The 23,555-nt window shown below is 52.4% G+C and overlaps 1 protein-coding gene across 5 annotated transcripts in view; it reads right to left on the reverse strand.

Annotated features, from left to right (window-relative positions):
- Positions 1-5,054: 5,054 nt before the first annotated feature.
- Positions 5,055-23,555, reverse strand: part of ARRB1 (arrestin beta 1) — a 78,177-nt gene continuing 59,676 nt past the window's right edge. For 3 of the 5 annotated variants that reach the window (XM_033405741.2, XM_033405742.2, XM_033405738.2), the window contains exons 8-16: positions 21,596-21,731; positions 20,633-20,717; positions 20,132-20,204; positions 18,999-19,136; positions 17,741-17,824; positions 16,500-16,523; positions 13,522-13,592; positions 12,669-12,720; positions 5,055-11,325 (exon numbers count right to left, since the gene is read on the reverse strand). In XM_033405741.2, coding sequence (XP_033261632.1) covers positions 11,214-11,325; positions 12,669-12,720; positions 13,522-13,592; positions 16,500-16,523; positions 17,741-17,824; positions 18,999-19,136; positions 20,132-20,204; positions 20,633-20,717; positions 21,596-21,731 — 775 coding nt within the window. In that variant the 3' untranslated portion in view covers positions 5,055-11,213. The remainder of the gene's footprint in view (positions 11,326-12,668; positions 12,721-13,521; positions 13,593-16,499; positions 16,524-17,740; positions 17,825-18,998; positions 19,137-20,131; positions 20,205-20,632; positions 20,718-21,595; positions 21,732-23,555) is intronic. The other 2 variants (XM_033405740.2, XM_033405743.2) reach the window with 2 other exon arrangements.

The raw sequence follows: 23,555 nt of genomic DNA on the forward strand, positions 1-23,555 counted from the left end.
CACAGAAGACCAAAGCGCAGAGGAAGAGGCATCACGCAGGGCTCGCTCTGGCCTCCCTCTGCTGTATGTCTGATGCCCACTCCCTTTAAGTCCCACAACCTCTCACTTTGTTGAACTGAGGCTGCAGTTATAGAAGATGCCTGCATGGTCAGCTCCTTGTTACTATTCAATAAAGTGAGAGAACAGAAAGAAAATGCAGCTTTAGAATATGTAATCATGTAAAACATAATTTAGCTTTAGCTTTTAGACTTTGACTTTTTAATACAATTATAGCTTTCTGGCCCTCCATTGGGGATTCTTGTCCAGCGTCCTATCTGGGCAACATCTGCCACTGACCGCCTGTCTCAGCCTTGGTTCCTTGACCCAGGGAGCTATAGTGACATCTATTGGCCAATTTATGAGAGCGGCAGCAGTTTTAACTTTTTTCCGTACACGCGCCATCTGCTGGTGAACATGGGAATGTTCCTTCTTTCATTTAGTCAAATCCATTCAGCAAATATTTTATAAAGTGCCTACTATGCGCCAAGCACTATGCTAGCAAGAAGCTGGCAGTTGTTCTAGGCACTTTACATATATTAACCGATTTTAGCCTGATGACAATTCTATGAAGTAGGTGTTATCATTCCTACTTTACAAATGAACAAACTAAGACAAAGATGAATAATTTGCTCATTGCTAATAAAGGAGTCAAGTTGGGGTTAGAACTCAGAGCCCATGTGCTTGCACCAAGAACAAGTAAATAAACAAGTAAGATACCTCTTATGAGGGAAATAAACAGAGTGTTGTAAGAGTGATGGGAAAGGTTGTCCTTTGAATGGGGTAGTCAGGCAGGCTCCTCTGAGAAGGTGGCTTACCCTGAACAACGGGAAGGAAGGAGCTCTGCAAACCGCCTAGGAAAGATCAATCCAGGCAGAAGAAACAGCGAGTGCAAAGGTTCTGAGACTGAATATTCAAATATTGAGTGGGAGGCCAGTTATGACCATTCTATCCCTAAATACCTCTCCAATCGGTCCTTCTTCTGCTTCCCCACCTGGCCCCAACCTCTACATCTCTCAGCCGGATCCCTGTCCCAGCTTCCTTCTTGATCCCTTTGCCGCCAGCCTTCCCCTCCGGTCCATCCTCTGCAATGCAGCCAGAGTGATCCTAAAAGTGCATGAAGCTGATCCATCTCACTGCCCTGCCTAAAACCTGTCCCACCGTCTTCTGGATAAAAAGCTCTTTGGACAGATTATCTTTAACCTTCCTCCCCATGGCTATGGTCTGCTCCCATCTCCTGTTAGCTCTTCTGGTTCCCTTCATTCTAGCCAAACCGAAGTCCTTACAATTCCTTGAAGGTCCCAGGTTGTCTCACCACCTGGGGCTTCCCATGGGCCACCCCTTCTATCTGGAATGCCCATAGCCTCTCCTCACCTGCTTAACTGCTTCTCATCCTCCAAAACTCAGTTGAAGCAATTCCCTTTCTAGGAAGCTTGCCTTATTTCCTATCCCACCCGCCCCTCTTTAGTGTTCCCATGGCATGCCATGAGTATGTGTCAGCCCCCATCTCCAATATCCCTCAACATCAAGTCCAAATCTTTTTCGTCATGCCTTACATTCCTGTGAATTCGTGAACTCCTTGAAGGAAGGGATTGTCTTATTAATCTTTGTGTCTTCAAGGTCCAGCATAAGCCCCAGCAAATGGTACATGCCCAGTAAATAGTTTGCGGTTTGTTTAGTTTCGTTTTTTTTTTTTTTTTGCTTTTTATTGAGATACATATTTGCAAAGAGTAAAAACCCACTCTTTTTTGGCATACAGTTTATTTTGACAATCAAGATATGGAACAGTTCCATCACCCCCCAGAATACCTCCTGCTGCCCCTCTGTAGCCAACCCTTCCTCAACTCCAGCCACTGGCAACTAGTGGTCTGTTTTCCATCCCCATAGTTTTGCCTTTTCCAGAATGTCCTATAAATAGATGCACACATATTTATCCTTTTAAGTCTAGCGTCTTTCACTTAGCATGATGCGTTTGAGATTCATCCTTGTTGTACCACTAGTTTGTTCATTTTTATTGCTGAGTAGCATACCATTGTATGGCTGTACAAGAGTTTATCCATTCACACTAGTTGAAGAGCATTTGGGTTGTTTCCAGTTTTTGAGTTATGAATGCATCCATTATTAACGTTCATATACAGGTTTTTGTGGGGACATAACTTTTCATTTATTTTGGGAGTGGAACTTCTAAGTCTTATAGTAAGTGTCTTTAAACTTATAAGAAACTCTGCCAAACTGTTTTCCAAAGTGTCTGTACCATTTGGTATGCCCACCAGCCATGTGTGCGTTCCAGTTCCTCCACACCCTCGCCAGCACTATTTATTGGAAAGAGCAATTGGATAGCCTTTGCACCTTTTTGGAAAATCAGTTGATATATACAGGTCTATTTCTGGATTCTGGAGTTCATTCCATTGATATAGGTGTCTATTCTTTCACCACTACCACACTGTCTTCATTACTGTAGCTTCATGGTAAGTCTTGAGATCAGTTAGTAGGCAACTCCAATGTTGTTCTGCCTTTTAAAAATTGCTTGGCTATTCTAGTTCCTTTACCTTTCCATATAATGTTTAGGATCAGCTTGTCTACACATACGAAAGAAAAGAAAAAATCCCGCAGAGATCTTGATTTGGACTGCACTGAATCTATAGTTTGTAGAGAATTGACATCTTCTAATCCATATTGAATCCATATTCAACACTGAATCTTCCAATCCATGAACATAGTACATGTCTCAATTTGTTTAGGTCTTTGATTTCTTTCATCAGTATTTTGTGCTTTAGAGATGTACATAGAGATTATGCACATATTTTCCTATTTATACCTAAGTATATTTCCATGTTGGTGCTATTGTAGGTGGTATTATCTTTTTATTTGGCATTGTCTTTTAAATTTCAAGATCCAGTTGTTTGATGTTACTCTACAGAAGTATAATTGATTTTTGTATACTGATCATGCATCCTCATTGATCATCCTCTTCTTCTGGTTTTTGTATGTTGAGTTATTTTAGATTGTATCCTGGACACTGTGAATGTTATGTTGTGTAGACTCTAGGTCCTGTTATAATCCTTATTATTTTTTTTGGTACGCGGGCCTCTCACTGTTGTGGCCTCTCCCGTTGCGGACCACAGGCTCCGGACGCGCAGGCTCAGCGGCCATGGCTCATGGGCCCAGCCGCTCCGTGGCATGTGGGATCCTCCTGGACCGGGGCACGAACCCGTGTCCCCTGCATCAGCAGGCAGACTCTCAACCACTGCGCCACCACGGAAGCCCCCTGTTATAATCCTTGATAGAACGTTGATTTTGTAGTTGTTGTTGTCTTTGTTTCAAGAGGTTATCAGCTGATTTAGTTTCAGACCCAATTTGTCTGTTGGGCTGTGGGTGGTTCTAATCGCAGCACAAATCCACAAGAGAAAGGAGAAATAAAAGGGAAATCTACCCCATGCAGGTTACTTCTCCAAATTTTTACTCCCAGGACCATTTGCCTGCTTTTGTTTAATTTTCAGAGTCATTAGGTAGTTGTGTTTTGTATTTTTGTCCAGGGTTTTTATGTAATCAGTAGGAGAGACAGGCTGTAGTGGACTTACTCTGTTTTGGCCAGAATTTGAAACTCCTACACAATTTATTTTGATTTGCTGAAAATTTTAAAAGCTAAGATAAATGAAGTCTCAGAACACCACGAAGACAGTGACAGGAGAAAAGCTCAAAGCTAAGAGGTAACTGCAAAGACCTCTTCCATGTTTAGAGCCTTGTTTAGGTGTCAGGGTACTCCTTCTAAATTGTGGTATCCAGGCCAATAGGATTATTTCTGGTTTTTGGATGAGAAGATTAAGGAAGAGCTGTTGACTTGCCTACTTGGTCTCAGATCTAATCCCCTGAACTTCTCCTGCTCTGTATTGCAGGGCATTGACCATTGCAAACTACATTCCCCAAGATTCCTTGAAAATTAACTTTTAATTCGAGTCTGCCATTAGGAGGGCAGAAGGAAAGGAGAAATCAGAGTATTTCCCCCACCCTCTTGCTTTGGGCAGCATCCCAGGAACAGAGGCTTTTCTTCTATGGTCTGGATTCTTCAGCTACTCTCTCCCTCAACAGCCCTATTGGGCTTCCCTGGTCCTTAGCTCCGTAACACCACCTCTTCTCCCTTGTCCTTCCACCCTACAGATGGTGGTGACTTCCCATTGTACCTGGGTTGCCTTACATCCCATTTGCCCTTTCAACTCTTGCAACATTTCATAACCAGTTTCTTTGATTAAATTCCTGCTACTGATATACTGGCATAGGCTCCGTTTATCTGGACTTGGACTGATACAGTCCACGTGGGAGGGCAGAATCAAAGCTCTAGCTCATGTCTCCTGACTCAAGTGTCAGTGTCTGCCCATTACCCTTCTCTGGCTGGGAGCATCAGAGGAAAGAGATCACCCTCTGGCCGACCAGGAGGGCAATGCACTGATCTAAGTTGCACATTATTCTACAGGAATGTAAAAAACAAAATGGTTTCACACATATGACCAATTTTCTAGGAAAGCCATCTTACATTCAGCAGCATCTTCCTTTCATGTTAATACGATACACTGTCATTTAGGACTCTGAATCTTCCTCACCTATATCCCCACTCCTCCCATGTGTTCTTTTGGAACAGGCAGTGGGTAAGTCATGGAAAACTGAAGTGAATTCGGGGAGACCCAGCAGAGCAGGAGATGAGAACTGAGTAAGAACCAGGGCTGGGACTGGGACAGGACTCCAGCTGAAGTGGTCAGTGGGGAGAAGATGGGATGGCTTCACCCCAGGAGCAAACCAGGGGTCATGGGACCCAGTGGTGTCTGAGAAGGATCAGAGGTTTGGCAACTTCCCCAGGCCCAAAGGCTGGTAAATGGCAGCGAGGGGAGGAGAAGGGGGTGAGCAGCCAGGTTGGAGTTGGGGCCACCACCTGACCCAGCTAGTCCAGGGCAGCAGGGACAGCTTCTGCTGGTCTATGTCCTGCCATGGGCTTATGAGACAGAAATAAAAGCACAGCCAGCATCTGTCATAAAAGACCTTTAATGGTCTCCTATTTATGGTTCTTTTTTTCATTAGAACGGTTAGAACTGTCCTGTTAGAGTTGAATAAACTGTAATAACTTATCTGACATAATAAGGAATGCCACAGGTACAACAGATAAACCTGGCAGGTGACCCAGGAATAAGGGTGTCACAAAAGAATCACTTAACAGAAGGGCCACAGACCTGGAGACCAGTCTCCACCACCTGTCACTCCTCACACCCAGGATCCACACACAGTACCAGGTTAAGTGCCGGCTCCCATTGGAAAGGAATGCGCAGCCCCCTCCCCCGACATCTGTGGCTAGACCCCAACACTGAGCAGAGACGTCCCAGGAAGACGGCCCATCCAACCATCATCCCCCGAGTGCTCCTGGATCTCCAGGGCAGGCCATGACCACACCCCGAACTTGTGAGCCCCCCTCCATACCCACCTCTCCCATGACCCTTGCAGTAATCCCTTTGAGCTGGGCAGAGCCGGGCACTATCTCCATCTTACACAAGGGGAAACGGAGGTCAGGTTCCCAAGGGCACACTCGGACTGAACACAGAATAGCATTGGGTGCTCTTTCTCCCATGCCATGTGGCTTGTTGTGCCCCGACTCTCACATTTCCACCTGGATGCCCTGGGTGGGGGCCGGGCAGGATGCTGTGCCCAGGGCTGGTCCAGGTCTCCCCGAAGTGCCCACCTCTTAGTCAGCCCCAGTGAGGGACCTGGGCAGAGGGGCAGACCAGCAGAAAGAGAATTTAGGGGACTGGAGGTAGGGAACCGGCCTCTCTTCAGACACCCGCCTGTTGCCCACACATTCAGTTGACCGCAGAGGTGGGCATGGAATCCTATGAGAATTGCTCGAGGGAAATTTGCTGCTTAAAGGGTCTCTGGAGGAATCCTGCCTTCATAGGAGGGACTTTTGTCATAAAGTCCTCCCTTGGCATTTCTTTTACTAAAGCTGGCTGTACATAAAGAGGAACCTAACTCTAGTTTCTCTTCCCACCACGCTGTCCCTCTGCGGTCTCATGGGCCTGGGCCGGGGGAGTGGGGTGTCACACTGGGGCACAGACACAAGTCCTGGGGTGGGGCTGGGCCTCTTTGCTTCCTCCATGGTCCCCCACAATGCCTGGGCCAATTTCAGGGCCAAGACCCATCCTCACAGCACCAGGCCCCCGCCCAAATGAAACCCAGGCTGGAGCTTCAGTGGGGGTGGGCTACAAAACCAAGTGTGCGTGTGCGCGCGTGAATAAGCAAATGCTTGGGCCTGGGTCTGGGACCCAAGTTCCAAGAGGACGATACTTTGTATTGGAAGGCTAGAGTCATTCCAACAGGAAATGCGAGAATAGAAGCTGGGCTTGCTGGTCTAAGATCAAACCTCAGAATGGTGGTTTGAAGAAGTTTTTCTTCAAAAGAAAGTTTAAAGGTGAAACCTCAATAGGCAAGACAGATAAAAGCAGAGTTGTTCTGGTGGAAGTGGGAATGGCGGGGAGGGCTGGAGACCTATCCTTGGCCTCCACCCCCATTCTCCCACCTTAGCAGCCCCTGACAAAGCTCTGTGGCACACCAGGGGTTCCACAGCACCTGGTTTGAAAACCAGTGTGTCAGAGTCTACGGGTCCTGGGTCCTGGGGATCTGTGCTTTGACTTCCCTTTCGGGGTGAAGAGTTGGGAGAGAGTGATGGGGGAGGATACTCCCCCTTCAACGGGCCTCTCTTTGAAGCCACTGTGCAGTGAGCCTGCAGGGGAGTGGTAGAGGTGGGGATCCTGCCCCATGGGTAGGCCATTCCAGTCCTGGAAGGAGAACAAAAGAGAGGGAGCTGCCTGGGCCAGGAAAGCAAAATGCCAGGCCCAAGGCAGGCTTATGCACGAGTCGGGGGAGTCTGTTTTGGTCCTTGTTGACTTTAAAAACCAGAACAGGTATAGGCCTATGTCCATGAGACCCTATAAGAGTCCAAGATCGGGGCCTAATGCCTTCCTCTGGGATGGGTGGAGGATGTCCAGCCCCCAGTCACTGGCAGGAGGGAAGCTGCCTTTGTGGGCTGCTGAAACCACCGGGGATGCGTCAGCTGGGGCTCAGATCTCAGCGTAAGAGGCCTGGGTTTTCCCCGGACCCAAATCCCTCCCAAGTTTCACCAAGAAGCGACAACTGGCAGCTCTGGTTGACCCTGGAGGGGGTCTTACACTTTGAAGGGAAGGGGCAGGCAACTTCTATTCCACTTCACCCTTGGGGTTCTCTAGTGGGGTAGTGGGGGGGTTAGCACCCCTGGGCCTGGGGGACGAGGCTGTCCCTAACCTGGGATCAGATCCAATGCTTCCTGGCCTCTGACACCAAGGTGTGCCCCCCTCCCCAATCACTGACACAATCCATGTCCAGTCTCTCTGTCTGGGTTGCTGGGACCACTGCCCGGAGACACAGCATTCCTGAATAGTGTCTGAATTTCCCTCTCGGCTGGGTCACCAAAGCCAAACTGGCCTCGTCTCATCCTGGCTGACCTCTGCCTAAGTGACACAGGGGCAAGAGATGAAGATGGCTGGGAGGGCTCTGCCAGCGGCAAACGTCCTGTGTGACCCTGGGCTACCCCCCCGCAGCAGCAGGGCCACAGCCTGGGCAGCCGTATGCAACTTACAGAGCTGACTTGCATCTCCTCTGGGCCTCACAAATTCCTCGAGCTGGGCGGGAAGGGGATGGCTGTCTCATTTTACAGTTAGGGAAACCAATCCCAAGAGGCTGAATGAGTTGCTCAAGCTCCTCAGCTGGGTGGTAACAGCCAACACGGAGCGGCATCGTGGACTCGCAGGCCAGGGTGCTCTTCACGGCACCACGTGGGACTAGCTTGTCAGCAACTCCCCCAGCTGAACCAAGACCCCAAGTGAGCCCACTCTCAGTTTGTCTGGGCTCTGAGACTTAGAAGGCCCGTGGAATCCAGCCAAAGAACTCTGTCCTTATCTTCACGGGGACTGAACTCTTCTCTAGGTTGGAAGGCTGAGGAAGTCCAGCTGGCCGTCTGCCTGCAGACTTTCACCCCGAGCCGTGCTCTCCCTTCCTGCCCAGACTGCTATCTACATGCCACCCGCATGGCCCGCTGCCAAGTCTCAGTGTGGAGAGGCAGGGTCAGCACAGGCTCCAAATGTGTGGACAGAGAGAGCCAGTACTGTGGGTTGGTGCCTGGAGCCCAGTGGGGCTCCCCCATCCCCAGTTTCACTCCAAGGGTTCCCCTGGACAGGCTGACTCCAGATGGTGAGGGTCCCTGCAGAGAAGAACTCAGTCATGCTTAGGGGCTGCAGGAGAAGCGGGGTCTGGAACCAACCAGAAACTTGTCAAGATGATCTGTATGTTCTTTCTCTCAGGAAGAAGCCTGAGCATCCCACTGGGCTGCAGTGCATGTCTGTGCAGGAGGGCACCCAGCCCAGGGGCAAGTGGGGCTAAACTCCAGCCTGTGACCACTCAAGAAGCTGTGCATTCCAATGTGGGTGGAATCCACCTGGAAGGGACACCATTTCTAATTCACATCAAGGCACTATACAGACTAGCAGCGATCATGGAACCCTGAATGCAATGGCCCCCTCGCTACTTCCCGTAAAACTTTCCCTTGACCATGCGCTTCCTGAGGACAGGGGCTGGGACTGACCCAACTCTGTGTCTCCAGTGCTCAGCGCCAAGCGGAGAAGTTGTCAACCAAGGATGGTTAAGCCAAATTCAAATGAACTTGACCACTGCCCTTCTGCAACCCTGGGCCCAAAGAGTAAATAAAAGGCTAAATGGGCCCATGATGCTTCTTGCAGCTGGAGAAATTTCGGTTCAACACTGGGATAAACCCAATGTGGTGAGTGTGATTTTGAGGCGGAAGGAGGTCAAGAAACCAGCCTGAAAAAGCTTTTGTGTGACCGGGTTAGGGATCGGGGAAGAGGTCTATTTGTAGGCAAGTTATCACCCCCAAATCCTAAAGGGTCTTATATCAGCCCCAAAGGTTCCAGAGGACAACCCTGAACAGCATATGCTTGCCATGCATTGTTCCAACAGCTCGTTAACTCTCCAGCTGCCCAAATGAGGTACAGACTGCCCAGCAGGTTCTGGGAGGGGCTGGGTGCAGCTGGGACCCCAGAACTGGCCATGGGTGTGTGACTGCCCCAAGCTGACTGGGTTCTGACCTGGAGTAGGGGTCCCTAGGGTTGAGTCTTCATGAGATTCAGAAGGGAAGGGCTGGGGTACAGCGCCAGGCACGTGAACTGGGTAATTTCACCATGGAAAGTGGTTGCTCGGTCCACCCCAGGAGGGGCTGGACTGAAAAGGGTTGAGATGCAACTTGTACAATAAAATTTCGCCATCTCCCTTTTCACAAGTATGGGACAGGGATAGAAAGGAGCAAGAGATCCCCTTGCCCTGCGAAGCAATATATTTGCTTGGGTATAAGGTAAACTTCAGGACATCCAAAGGGGGTGTGAAGTACTGGAGGGCTTATCACAAGCTCTTCCCCCACCCACCTCAGCAAATACAAGCTCTGTCCTTCTGTAACACTCGGGCCCTAGGGCCAAGCAGCTCATGCTAGCTATGGCCACAGCTTGACATCACAGAACCCCTCAGGAGCCCAAGAAGGGCCTTTCTCAGGCCTGGAGTGGGTGTGGGGTGGTGGTGCTAGGTGCTCTCCATGGCCCTGCCACCTCTGGGGTCCAATGAATACTCGCTGGTAGCAGACAGATCAGAGTCAGTGGCTCTGGCTCCACCCACCAGACCAGAAGCTCTAATGTTCACGAATTCTTGGAGGCAGAGCTGGGAGGGCCCTTTGTGATCATCTGGTCAAACCCCTTGGTTTTCTAGGTGAAGAACTGAGGCCCAGAGATGGAAAGGAACTTGCCCAAGGTCACACAGTAAATGAGCAGTAAAGGTCAGACAAAAACAGATACCTTTTAACACTTTCTGCCTCATTGTCTGCCTGCCCTGTTGCCCTGGAAATTCCCCATGTCCCAATCACACCAACACTAGCCAATGGGTACTGGGTACCCATGACACTGGGAACTACTGGGGCGGTCATCAACTCCCCAAGGAAACAAAGGAGTCCCCCCCTTCCTTTTAGGTGAGGGCATCCTGATGGACCCTGCCACCTTCTGGGGAAGGATCCTCTTTGACTGTGGGCACAGTGACCTCAGGTGCTCTCTCCTAGCCTGCAGGGGCAGGCTAGCCCGGCCCTGGAGAACTGCAAGGGCAGGAGGACACCGGTAGCCCTCACTTCCCACACCAGTAATCACTTCAGGGGTCACTGATCACTCTTAGGTCTACAAAGGAAGGGAGCTGGGCAGACTCTCATCTTCCCACCCCGCCCCCATCTCTCAGAGTCACCCTTCAGGAAACCTCCTCGGGACCTTGGTGCTTTCTGAAGACCCCTCCCTTCTCTCTCTCTTTCTCTGTGCATATTTGTAGATAGGACACACACACAAGATACAAGGCAGTTAGGATATTACATCCTGACGATACTGAAATAGACTTGGGCTACTTCACACAACTTGCCTTAGACTAGGTAACTGCTGGTAAGAAAGTCAGTCCAGCTACTTTGCTCCATTCCTGGGGTCCACAAACCTTCACCAATGTCACTGTCAGTCACAGAGGGACATGGGGGGGGATGGGGGAGGAAGGGGAGAGGTGTTTGGTGGGTCCAAACTGCGAAAAGAACTGCATGGAGAATCTATCCACCGGTCTGCCCCTCCCAGCCAGAGGTTGGCCTTCGAGTCAGTCATGTTTTAGCTGCCAGAACTGTGTTAATCACCTGGGAAGGTGGACATCCTCTCACGTGTCTTGAGCCCCCATCCCCGCTCCTCCAAGCCCTCATGCCCCATCTTCCCCTTTCTGCTCCCCATCCCAAGTCAAATTCCAAGACCAGAGCCATGTTGGCCTTTCTGGGGGTCAACAGGAAAAGAGCGGGGGATGGAGAGGTGACTGCAGTGAGAGTGGTGAGGGTGGTGCACGTGGCCCTGTTGGCATGGTGACGGGGCCAATCCTGAGGCCAGAGGTTCACCACCGTGACCTGAAAGACCACTGGGGCCCCCGGTAGAAGCTGGAAGAACAAAGGGGAGGGGGAACCAGGGCAGGAAGAAGACAAACAAGCATCCTAGTGTGTGAGAGCGGACCTGGAGCTGCCCGGAGGGAGGGCCGGCCCCAATCTATCTGTCGTTGGGCTGTGGAGAGCCGGTACCGTCCTCCTCTTCCTCTTTGTCATCCTTCATGCCTTTCAGTCTCTGGCGTGCAAAGTCCTCAAACACAATGTCGTCGTCGCTGGTGGGAAAGACAAGGAAAACGGGTGTGTTTGCAGGGCAGGGAGAGTAGGCTTATCCAGGGGCTGGAGAGCCTGCACAGCCAGGTGGGACCCAGAGGCTGGCCTCTGGGACTGGCCTCGGATAGAAAGGCCTGCCAGGCTGGCACATCTGGATGCCCATCAATGACAGTGGGACCAGCCAGTTGTGGAAATACCAGAGGGAGGCATGAGTTTGCCTAAGGGCTGGAAATTGACCTGGTTCTTGAGGAGTTGGGGTCAAGGGACACATAAAATTGGAAGGGGGGGTCAGTGTGGCTGGGTTAGGGCCAGAGGAGGAAGTTATTCCCACAAAGAGGCCAGGCCACCAGTAGTTTCACAGCATATTCTATTCTGAATCCCCCAAGAACAGGCCCAAGAAGCCCCATTCAACCACCCGAAGAAAGCAGTCCTGTTTTCTGCACAGGAAGCAGTGGGCCTGGCTTGGAAGAGAAAACCCCTTTTCTCCAGGGAAGTGTCAGCTCACATTCTACCCTGAGGGATCTTGGATAAGACAGCGTCTGTGGGGGGCAGGGAGGGGGGTAGGCCAATCTAAATAGGGGGGCAGAGAAAATGTGGGTGGGAAAAGAGGGTGCCTGAGGGGGTTTCAGGGCTAAAGGCTGCTTCTAAGAACAGTAAGTTCCCTTCTACTATAAGACAGGTCCACATAGGCCCACCCAAGGCCCTAGCCCCACAGAATTCAGCCAGCCGCATGGGGTGTCCTCATGGGGTGACTTAAAACCCCATATCCCAAATATCTCCTGGGGGACAAAGGAAGTGTAGATTTGGAGCTGGAGCGAGAAAGCTGCTTGGCCCTGGAGGTATTTCCTGATGTTCGCCCAGGTCCTCCCCCTCTGGCCACTGTCCGGTGACATGACAGCCTTCGACCGCAGGGGAATCCACATTGGTCCTCGGGAGTCAGAAGCAACAAGATCCCCAGAAACTTCCCCTCCCTACGGCCTGATTCCACTGGTTGGGTGAAGGCCAGGCAAGAGAGCCCCAGCCCAGGGCCACAAACCAGCCCTGTGACAGCCGAGCAGGTGCTGTGGATGGACGAACGGACTGACGGACTGACGGACGTGCAAGGACGAGGGAGGAAGACAGACCCCACCAAGGCAGGAGGAAGAGGAACAGGCACCGAGGGTCCTTCAAGTCACATGCAGGCAAGCGGGTTGCTGAAGAGGCGAGCAGAGGCGGCTCTCAGCGGACGGGTTAGACCAGCTGCTCCTCAGGGGGTTAATTAGCATAAATGCAAATAACCAGGTAGCCCCTCCCACCTCCCAAGGCCCGCCCCCCCCAATATGTCTGCAGGCAGGGTTTGGCTTACGTGGTGTCAAGTTCTATGAGATTGGTATCTACTGGAGCCTCGTTCTCTGGAACTAAACACAGGGCAGACGAGCGCCCATGGGTTATTGGTGAGTGGGCAAGTGCGCAGGTGGGCACAGGTCCCCACCCTGGGACAACTAAGCTAAGATGGGGAGGGAAAGGAGGAAGGGGAGTGGAGAACGGGGGGGGGGGGGGGGGGGGGGGGCGGGGCTGGTCCCTGGTCTTGGTAACACCTCGAATAACCTTAAATGCAGGGAGGAGGGGCCAGGGAGGGCCAGGGAGGCCCACAGCAGGCCCAGGAGAACAGAAGAATCTCTGGACCCTGCTCCTTTTGGCACTTCTCCAGCACGACTTAGATTCATTTGTCGCATGCAGGACTGTCACTAACTCTAATACAACCATTTATTCACATTTTCACATCTCTGAACTTGGGGTATGTTTACAATCAATGGCATTTCAAAGTTTAATTGTGGGAACACTTTTCTTTCTTTGTGGTACATACTACAATGTTTCTTTCAACCGAAACAGTCTTAGGTTTAATCCGGTATCACTTGGAAAAATTATGGGGATGGTGTGTCCAGGGATCATCTTATCCATGCAGCCCCTTCCGCTATGCCTGGATGCCAGACAAGGGCTCCAAGCATGGCCTGTGCAGCTCCCACCACCACCCCCAGCCCAGAGAGAATAGAGCCAGACCTCTCTATCTCCTGAGGAGTCAGATGCAAATAGGAGTGTGGGCCTCACAAAAGATCCCGTGAGCTGGGGAAAAGGCGTGACCCTGGGCTGAAGGCTGACCCAGAGGTAGGTGGGGTGATAGGGATACCCCATCCCAGTGACCCACAGATTCTGCTCACCTTCCCGATGCGGGGGTTCCTCTTTGGGCTTGGGGTGCATTAGGGTGAAGGGCAGCTCCACAGCCACGTCACTGAAAGAGACCCAGACCAGTTGAGCCTTGAATCCAGTCCCAGGCTGTGAGTGTCAATGCCCTGTCACTTTGAGGACTGGGGAGGGTTTTATGGTAGCTGTGGGCCAAGAGGCAGGAAATCTGGCCCCAAGACCCAGTTCCACCACTCTCTGAGCATCAGTCTATCTGGGAGTTGAACTGGGAGATTTCTTCTCCTGGCTCCAAAAAACATGGAAACTTCCCCTTTCCTGAGAAGGATCCCTGGATTCCCACGAGCTGGGAGGAGGCACAGGGGTGGGAAAAGGGTTGCCCAGGGCAGTGAGTGTGCATCTTGCTCTCTGAGTGGCTCCAGAGGTGCCCTGAGTCCCTGCTGGCCTCAAATGGCCACAGCCAGCCCAGCCTCCCCTGACACTGCCCTTCCCAACTTCCTGGTTGGAACTCCTCCCACCCTCACTCTGTCTTATCTCCCAACATCTCCAGGGGGCTCCTGTGAAAGTGCTCAGGTGGCCCTAGCCCCCTGCAATCTAGATGATGCACTGCTGAGGTCGGCTTAATCAAATTCAAGCTAGATGGGACCCAGGCCCCAGCACCGTCTACATTGTGCACAGAGCCTTGAAGCCGTGTGGGGATGGAAGGATGGGAGCGGTGCTGCTACTGGCTAACGTTTCTGACTGGGCCTTCTCTCCCCTTAGCCCTGATGGACAGAGTAATAACAAGAGCAGACACTCACATGGTACTGACTGTGCCAAGGAGGAGTCTACTTTTTTTTTTTTTTCCGCCTTGCTGCTCAGCTTGCAGGATCTTAGTTCCTTGACCAGGGATCAAACCTGTGCTCCCTGCAGTGGAAGCGCAGAGTCCTAACCACTGGACTGCCAAGGCATTCCGCCAAGGAGTAGTCTAGAGTCACTCATTTAACCTTCACAACAACAATGTACAGGCTGGGAAATTGAGACCAAGGAGAAAACGCAGCATATCCAAGGCCGTACAGCTCTTAAAAGAAAGTGACAGGGCTTCCCTGGTGGCACAGTGGTTAAGAATCCACCTGCCAATGCAGGGGACACGGTTCAAGCCCTGGTCTGGGAAGATCCCACATGCCGCGGAACAACTAAGCCCGTGCGCCACAACTACTGAGCCTGTGCTCTAGAGCCCGTGAGCCACAACTACTGAGCCCGAGTGCCACAACTACTGAAGCCCGCGCGCCTAGAGCCCGTGCTCTGCAACAAGAGAAGCCAGCCAATGAGAAGCCCGCGCACCGCAACAAAGAGTGGCCCCCGCTTGCCGCAACTAGAGAAAAGCCCACGCGCAGCAACAAAGACCCAACGCAGCCAAAAATTAAATTAATTAAATAAAGAAAGAAATTAAAAAAAAAAAAGAAAGTTACAGACTGAGGATTCTGACTCCCTAATTCACACCCTTAACCCTGTGTGATAACATCTCAGAATTGAGAAGGTGATTCCACCCACCCTCTTTCTCCACTCCAGACAAAAGCAGCCCTGAAAGCTCCTCCACTCCACTTAGGTGGTATCACCCTACAAGGCCCTGTCAACTGTGAGTGCCTACAGGCACATCATCTTACTGACTTTGCTGCCAGAGGCCGGTTGAGAGGAGGATGGGGCAGGGGACGGAGGGGTCAGGGGTATAAACTACGCAACCAGAAAGGGCTGTTCCACCAGCCCCACCACTCAGGAACACTTCACATCTTTTTTTTTTTTTGGTACGCGGGCCTCTCACTGTTGTGGCCTCTCCCGTGGCAGAGCACAGGCTCCGGATGCGCAGGCTCAGCGGCCATGGCTCACGGGCCCAGCCGCTCCGCGGCATGTGGGATCTTCCCGGACCGGGGCACAAACCCATGTCCCCTGCATTGGCAGGCGGACTCTCAACCACTGCGCCACCAGGGAAGCCCCAACACTTCACATCTTTAAGTCTCACTGAGCTTATCTGGAAAACGGGGCTAACTATACCTACCTTCTAGAGCCACTTCCAGGAGGTGACGTAGGTAAAAGGCTTGGTTAAACTGTGAAGCTTATGCCTGCCAGAATTATTACTTCCCCTCAATAGGAACATGGGGGTTTCATAAGGCTATTGAAACAATTTGGCTTTTTTGTTTTTGTTTTTTTTGCTTTTTGCTTCCAAAGGGGATTGCTTCTCCAGGTTCACTTGGAAAAGTGAGCTATCAGAATGGAAGCTGGTGGAAGACTGACTGCCAACCTTCACTAAAGCCATCCAGAATACAGATGGAAGAATCTGGACCTTAACCTTCCACCAGGCTATGAGCAGTCAAGGGCAGGGGGTGTATCTGATTCCTCTCTGGGAGCTCAGTCCCCCTCCCAAGGCTGGGCTCAAGTATGGGTTCAGGAAATTCTTACTGAATTGCATTGAATTGAATTTCACCTCTCCAAATGGACTCAGTTTTCTTGGATGGGCAATAGTGGCATCTTGTGACAGGAGGAAGCAAAGCACTGAGTTTGGGGCACAGGTATTTTTGGAATGCACGTGGATCCAGTTGGCTCCAGGAAGCCTTGTCTACAAAGGCAGATCTCAGGACCTCTCCTTGACAACACTCAGGCAGCAGTTAGTTCTCATTAGTGTAGAAGTTTGAAAGCCACAAAGCCTGCATTTCTCCAAAACATCCTGTAAAACAGACTGATTGGGGGCCACTCCCCAGATAAATGGAGCCAACTTTGCTGTCCGCAAAGGTCCTTGTCACTTGGGTAGGGTGGAAGAGCAGGGCGAGGTTTGAAAGGAGAAACTGCACCTCCCCAGCCCCTCTGGAGAGGGTCCTAGTCCCGGCACAGGCCTGAGCCTGGCAATCAAAAGTGACCGCTAAGATTCCTTCCAACCCAGTGCCCGTGATTCTGGACAATCAGGACAATGGTCTCTGGGCCCTTCAGGCAGGTGAGTTGATCAGGTTGAAGGAAGGGACTTTACCTGGATGCAAGATCTCCCAACAGGCTGTGGGTGGGTCAGAGGAGGCGGGAGAAGTGGTCAGGAGAGAGTTCAGAGAGGAAGAAAACAGAAAGCACGTTCATTTACCACCTCTGTTCCCCTTTGGGGTAGATTAGATCCTGGGACACACTCTACCCACCCCCGTTGTAACTGCTCGTTCAGGGACATACGGAGGTGTGAGCCCTGCGTGGGGAACTGGAACCCAGGCCCGGCTAAGCCAAACTCCCCGCGAGGGGAGCCCCAGGGTCATTATCTGTAAAGGAGACATAAAAGTTAACCCCTGTGCTGCCTGCCCTGGGGAGGCTGGGGCTATCCAACGGCAGAAGGAAGCACTTTAGGATTCCCCAAGGGTTCCTCAAGAAGGAGCCTGAGGCAGACTGCGGGTCCTGCAAGAGTCGCAGGACACGGGATTTGAGATTTGTGGTTCTGAGATGTCCTATAATATATGGTCCGTATTACACACTGTCACCTGCACGAGGCATTATTCTAAGAATAAAGGAGACTCGACGTCTAATGCTATTAGCTTTCCAATCTTTTCATAGAAATTTATGAATTAAAAAAAATCCCTCTGACAAATTAGAAATCCTAATTCTAGGTTTATAACAACATGTAGGCCCAACATATGGAGAAAAGTGGGAGTTCTCTCTGAGCTTCCACCAGACAATGCTCCAGGTAAGGGAATACGTGTGGTCTACCGCCATGACCCCAGCAGCCAGCCCGTGACCTGAGATGAAGGGAGGAGATTTCAGGAAATGTGTGAGGAATTGTCTGCGCCTCTGTTTCCCCATCTGTAAAATGGGAGCGTCGGAGCATCCCCAATCCAACTCTGGAATTCTGAGCTCCTTGAGCCATTTCCCCAGCAGATCAGCCTGGGTATGAGTCGGGGTGGGTGCTGCGCCCTGAGACGTGATGACGGACATGGCACCCTTGTAGACCCCACAGCACAGACTCTGAGGAAGCTTCCCCCCACCTCCCACGTGCCCAGACTAGCGATGGGGAAGAGGAGGAGGAAAAAGAGGAAGAAGAGGAGAAGGGGGGAGGAGAGAAAGAGGGGAGGGGCAAGAGAGGGGCCAAAGGCCTCTGAAGTAGAAGAGGGAAAGGGGAAGGAACAGGATTCAGCTAAAAGGTCCAGCAAACAGGCAGAATGGGGCAGCGGGTGTGGCCATCAGGGACCTCCCTGCTGCACTTCGGGGTCTGGGTCTGGGCTGGGCTGTAGCACTTACCCTCCCCGAGACACCACCAGCTTCACCTTCACTTTGTAGGAAACAATGATGCCCAGGATCTCCCGGTTGGCTCCTTCCCTCAACCTGCAAGGCGACACGGGGAAGTCGGTTCACAGGGCTTGCTGGTGGGCAAGACCCGGCAGGATGGGGTGCGGTGTGGGCAGCGGCCATCGGTCCCTTTCCTGGCCACTCAGCCACCAGGTCCAGGCAGAGCCCAGTGCGTGAGAAAGGTGAGGTCTGCTCTCAGGGAGCGGGAACTCAGAGCCCTGGCTTCCGAGTCTGGCTTTGAACCCCTGCTTCCCTCCAGGGGCCTGAGTCCCAGCAGTGCTGTGCGGAGCGGCTCTTCCTGCTCTCACGTGGGTTCCCTTTGTCTCACTCCTGAGCCAGAGAGGAGAGGGCAGTTGGCGGGGGAGAGGAGGGGAGTGGGTACCAGGGAAGACCCTGCAGGAAGTGATGCTTTAATTAGGTCTCGAAAGCAGGTAGGATTCGAGCCAGGGAAGAAGACAGCAAACACTCCAAGGGGAGATGGTAGCATATGAAGGGGCGGGTGAGACAGTGTTTGGGCTGGAGTGGCGGGCAGCGGTGCTGCAGAGGTGGGTCAAACCCCCAGGAAGGGCCAGACCTCAGCGGGCAGGGCAAGACGGGTCCCCACACCCCCAGGTCTCCACTAGTGGAGGGTGGCCTCAGGGAGTCAGTGGTGACCGTGGGACAGGAGTGACCCTATGTTATGGCCCTGGGATCTCTGCCCTCTGGGGACACCCCCACGTGTGGTTTAGCCCAGCTCACCACCCTCAAATCTCCAGACTTCCCAGGCCTGTCCTGATTCACCCTCTCCTGCTAGGACCCTCCCAGAAGCCACTCCCTTCCTTCCTTCCTTCCAGCCTTGCTCTGCCTCAGGGTCACACTCTATCCAACAGAAGACATGACGTCAGAAGCTCCTGCCTCTTGCACGAAGCCTTTCCAGGTTGCCCTCCCCTAGGCAAGCCAGCAGAGCGCAGCACTGACTACGAGAGGCTGGTCGAGTGGTCCATCTTGCTTTCTGGGGCACCCCTGGATAAGGGTGGGATTGGGGGACAGCTTCTCTGGCAGTTCAAGCTCATGAGGACAGGCCCTGGACAACGCTTGGGGAGAGGGTAGCCTGAGCCCACGCTGGCACTGGTGGGACCAAGGTGGGTGTGGACCCGTTTTGGGGAAGGGTAGGGGAGCCAGGGGAGGGGGGACATCCAAGAGCCTGGGACTAGGGAGGGTAGGTCCTCACAGGGTGCTGGAGGCCAGGTTCGTGTCCTCATGTTTGAGCTTCCCGTCCAGGGCGAGGCCCCGCTTCTCTCGGTTGTTGGCCAGGAAGGGGGTCAGCGTGTAGACCTTGCAGAATGTCGAGCTGGGCGCCACTGTGTCACTGGGAAGAAGGGGGACCGATGTGGAGATGCCCCCCAGAGCCAACCCCAGCCCAGCCAGGTCACAGAGCCCGGCCCTGCTCCAAGTCCCCCTCCGCCACGAAGGGGCCACATGGGCCAGGCCCAGCTCTGGCAGGGAGACCACTGCCACCCAAAAGGGGCACATCTCTGCTCCACATGCAAACAGCAATGACTCTGGGGTGATCCAACAACTTCATTCTTGGTTCGTAAGCAGGTGCAAGGTTTTAAAGATTCAATGTACTGCTCGGCCCTGTGCTGTTTGGCTAGGATAATTTTTTAGTGGAGACAGAATGGACTTTTTCTTTCCCTAACACATTATTATGAAAGAATTTCAAACATACAGGAAAACTGAAAGAATTGTGCAGTGAACACCCATATACCCACCCCCTGGGTTCTACAATGAAGACGTTATTTGCCTTATCTCATCTCCATCCATCACGTGTAAGGTGTTTGGATTGTTCAGTCTTGACCTGCTTTTGCTCCATCCGCCATCCCCCTTCTCAACAATGAGTGAGCTGGGGTGTAGCAAGCCTCAGAGTCAGAAGAGCCCCAGCTCTGCCGCCGGCCAGCCCTGTGAGGCTGAGCAGGTCACCTCTCTGGCCACATTTCCTTCCCCACGTACTGGGGTCAGCAGCAACCCCAACTTCAGAGGGCTTTGTGCGATCTAGGTTTCCAGTACAGTGCAATTATTCTCTTCCCTCCATAACCCCAGTCCTCTTAGATTCACTAGCTCTTATTTTGTCATTCTAGTTTTAGTGGGTCTTTCCCCTGACTGTAGCATGCATTTCCTTATAGCTAAACCAAGCGGATGGTTTCTAAAAGGCTGTTCAGGGTCATTTACACTGAGCGGCAAGGAAATCTGAGGCCAGGCCCTCTGCCAGGTGGAGAAGAGCCACCTGGACCTGTGACCAGACCTAGGGCTTCTCTTTTCCCCACCGGATCCCACACGTCCAAAGCTGGCCTTGCGCTCACTTACTCAGCCTCTTCCATGGCCACGGGGCACTTGTACTGCGCTGTATTGAAAAGGCAGATGTCTGCATACTGGCGCACTGGGGAGGAAGAGGGAAACAGTGTGGGGTGAGCCAGGGGTCCCAGGCTCCCCGAGTTGGGGATGTTCAGCCCCAGACAACAGCCAGTCCACCAGAAGCTTCTGCAGGAGATGGACCCATCCTCTACATGGCAGCTCAAACATGCCCACTCCTTCCATAAACAAAAATCTCCCCCTGAAAGACAGCCCTGGCCAGAACCCAGGGAACCTAAGAGAAGAGGGGGCTTCAACAGTAAACTCATTACCCCGCCAATAAGCAGCCTGTGTTACCAGCCTCAAAAGCCTTGCCCTTTGGCTTAGCAGGCCTTGGGCTTCTCTGTGGGCCGGTAGTTATATACAAGGCTGTTAGTGAGGGGAGAGCCTTCAGCTACCCCAACCCCTGGGAGGAGTCCCCTTGCCACCCCCTGGGCCGGCCCTCTGCCCGAGTACCCGAGATCTTAATCTTCTTCACTGTCTTGTTGGTGTTGTTGGTGACGTGGACGTTGACACTGATGGGTTCTCCGTGGTAGTAGATCTGGGAGGTGTAAGAAGGGAGAGGGATGGGTGGGAAGCCTCCAAAGCTTTAGATGACGGGGAGGGAGAAGAGGCCCCACACACATCTCCTGGGGTTCCCCAGGCCTTGGCCACTCTGACATTGGCCCCAAGTTCATCAGCCACTTCCCACTTATGCCACTGGGCATGTTAAACTTAAGTTCCTTTGTGGGACCTTGAAAGATAATTAAGTTAGAAGGTGATACACAGGAACAACTCCTGTGTTCCACTCCGGGGTTGGCCACCAGAAGTAACGATAACAGTAATAATGACGGTAATGAGGGTGAGAGTGGTGTGACCTTGAACAGGTTATCTAAGCCTCAGTTTCCCCCTCTGTACAATGGAGGGACTGGAGTAGGTGATATATCAAGTCCCTGCCGGCTCTGGCTGCCTGGAATTTAGACCCAGGAGGGTCTGGAAGAAGCAGGAGAAAGGTGGGCAAGGGCTGATGCACTCACTGAGGGAACCTGCTCTGAATCCTCATTGAAGAGCCTCAACTTGCATCTTGGCCCAAGCACTTGCCTTCAGCTGCCCCCCCAAAGGGAGAGGAGGTGCTCACACTTCAAAGGGGGACAGGGGTGCAGGGAGATGGCCAGGACCCAGGACCCTTCAGGAGGTACGCTGACTTCTGAAGTCAATCGCACACTTCGAGCTCATGCCCCACCTCCGCCACGCTTTTAGTCCCCAGGAGGCTTCTCCAAATCCTCCAATGGAGGTCTCAGATTCCCTGAGCCCTGTGATCCTTGGGCTGGAGGCAGAAGCTCCCAGCCAAGGAGGCCCAGAGGGCATGAGAGAGCTGGGATCTGAGGCTCCAGCCCTGGGGGAGCGGCCCCCACCCCCTGCCAAGCCCGAGCCTCCTACCTCCTTATCCAGGGAGGCCTCCAGATGCAAGGGCTTATCCGACATGAGGAACTGCCTGGTGGTCTCGGCTGTGGGCTGCGGGCCGGGCCTCTCCGGGGCGTATTGCACCTTCCGGATGATCAGGCGCACAGAATTCCTAGTGGAGATGGGTAGAGCAAAAGATGGCCAGAGTCACCTGCCTCCATCCTCTTTCCTTGCGACCCTCACATCCTTCTCTTGCTGAAGAGACTGCCATGGTTTGGCATAGGGCCTTGTCACCATCTGGTCCCACTCCAACTCCTCCGTCTTGTCCCCAGCCTCCTCCACTTCTTCACTATCATTCTCGATGGTCTATCTAGTCCTATTTCTGAAGCTCTGCTTATACTGGGTCCCAGCCTATAACACTCTCTTCCAGCTACTGCCCTCATTTGCTTCCTTCCTCAAGGCCCAGCCAAACACCTGCTCGACCAGGAAACTCCCGAGATCCGCCCACTCTGATCTTCTCCTGGTCTGAACTCCCTCCCACCACATCAGAGGCCGAACCGTCCCACGGCAGCACTTCATGTGGATCTGTGTGCTGGTAGCCAGCGGGACGCTAAGAAAGGGACCGTTGTTTCACTTCCTGCATCTCTTATGTCACCTAATAGTGTGAGTTCTTTAAGGACAGAAGTTTTTGTCTACATTGTTCACTACTGTATTCTCAGTATTTATGACAGTGCCTGCTGCCATATAATAAATACCTGCTAAATATCTATTAAATAAAAATATACACAGGGAACAAGGGGCCCATGAAGAAACGGGGCTCAGAGAGGTGAAGGAGTTCAGTGAGGAGGTGTGGATTCAGGCAGGGGGAGTAAAGAGGATAAAGACTCAGTGAGAGGATGGAGGCCCAGAGATGGGATGGGGCTCAATGAAGGTGATGGGCTCAGGGAGGAAACAAGGACATGAAGATTTGGTGAGGGGATGGGACTCAGTCAGGCAGTCTCCTGTCAGGTGTGCTAGGTATCCCGGCATCCCTCTTTCTCAGCTAAGCCACCTCCATTCCCTGAGCTGGATAGCGGGGGCTAAAGTCCTAGCTCTCCCCATACTAACTATATGACCTTGAGTAAATTAACCTCCGTGCCTCAGTCTCCTCATCTGTAAAATGGTGACAACAGCAGGACCCACTTCTTAGGGTTGCTGTGAGGACTGAATTAGTTCATACATGTCCGTCACTTTGAACTGTGTCTGGTGTCTAATAAGCTCTTGATAAGTGATAGTTGCTATATCATTATTAGTAACTCCAGTGTGGACTTAAAATGTCCCATTGGTGGTAGGTGCTGGCTCTTAATGCTGCCTCCTCTTCCCTGCTCTGGTTAGGCCACCTACCACAACCTACAACCCCCTTCCTTTCTTCTGATCTCAGGGCTTAAGAAGAAAAGGGGGACAGAGAAGCAAGGGAGAAAGATCCCATCTCCACACACACATAAGCTGCCAGGCTGGAGTTAGAGATGTGCAATGCATCCTGCGACCACTAGGTGGCAGACTCAGCCCGCTCCCTAAGAGGCTGCAGCGCCCTCAGGAAGCAGGGTGCATCAGAGCTGGGGGCTGAGGCCAGCCTCGCCGGGAGCCAGAGCAGAGCCCGACCCCAGGAGGGGCAGGTGTGAGCGCGGGGCTGGGCAGCTCACCCCAGAAGTCAGGGCCAGCAATTTCTGGCTGCTAGCTTGGGCTCTCTGTCTGCCCAGGGCTGTGTCTCTCCAGGAAAAGGTTTCCCCTCTCTGACATACGGCTGACCTCCTCCCTCTGCCCTGGGTGGGTTCACGTTCTCCCCTTCCCTGCCTTGCTTAGAAGCCTCCATTGACACCCCCCTAACCCGCCGCCACAACCTCCTGCTGATGGCCTCCCAGGAGAACTGGGAGATGGGGGTCCAAGCTGGCGGGAAACATCTTGTTCACTGTTTAAAACAATCTGATTTTCGTTTTTCGTTTTTTTTCCAAAACAA

The sequence above is a fragment of the Orcinus orca genome, chromosome 8 (assembly GCF_937001465.1).
Source record: "Orcinus orca chromosome 8, mOrcOrc1.1, whole genome shotgun sequence".
NCBI lineage: Eukaryota > Metazoa > Chordata > Mammalia > Artiodactyla > Delphinidae > Orcinus > Orcinus orca.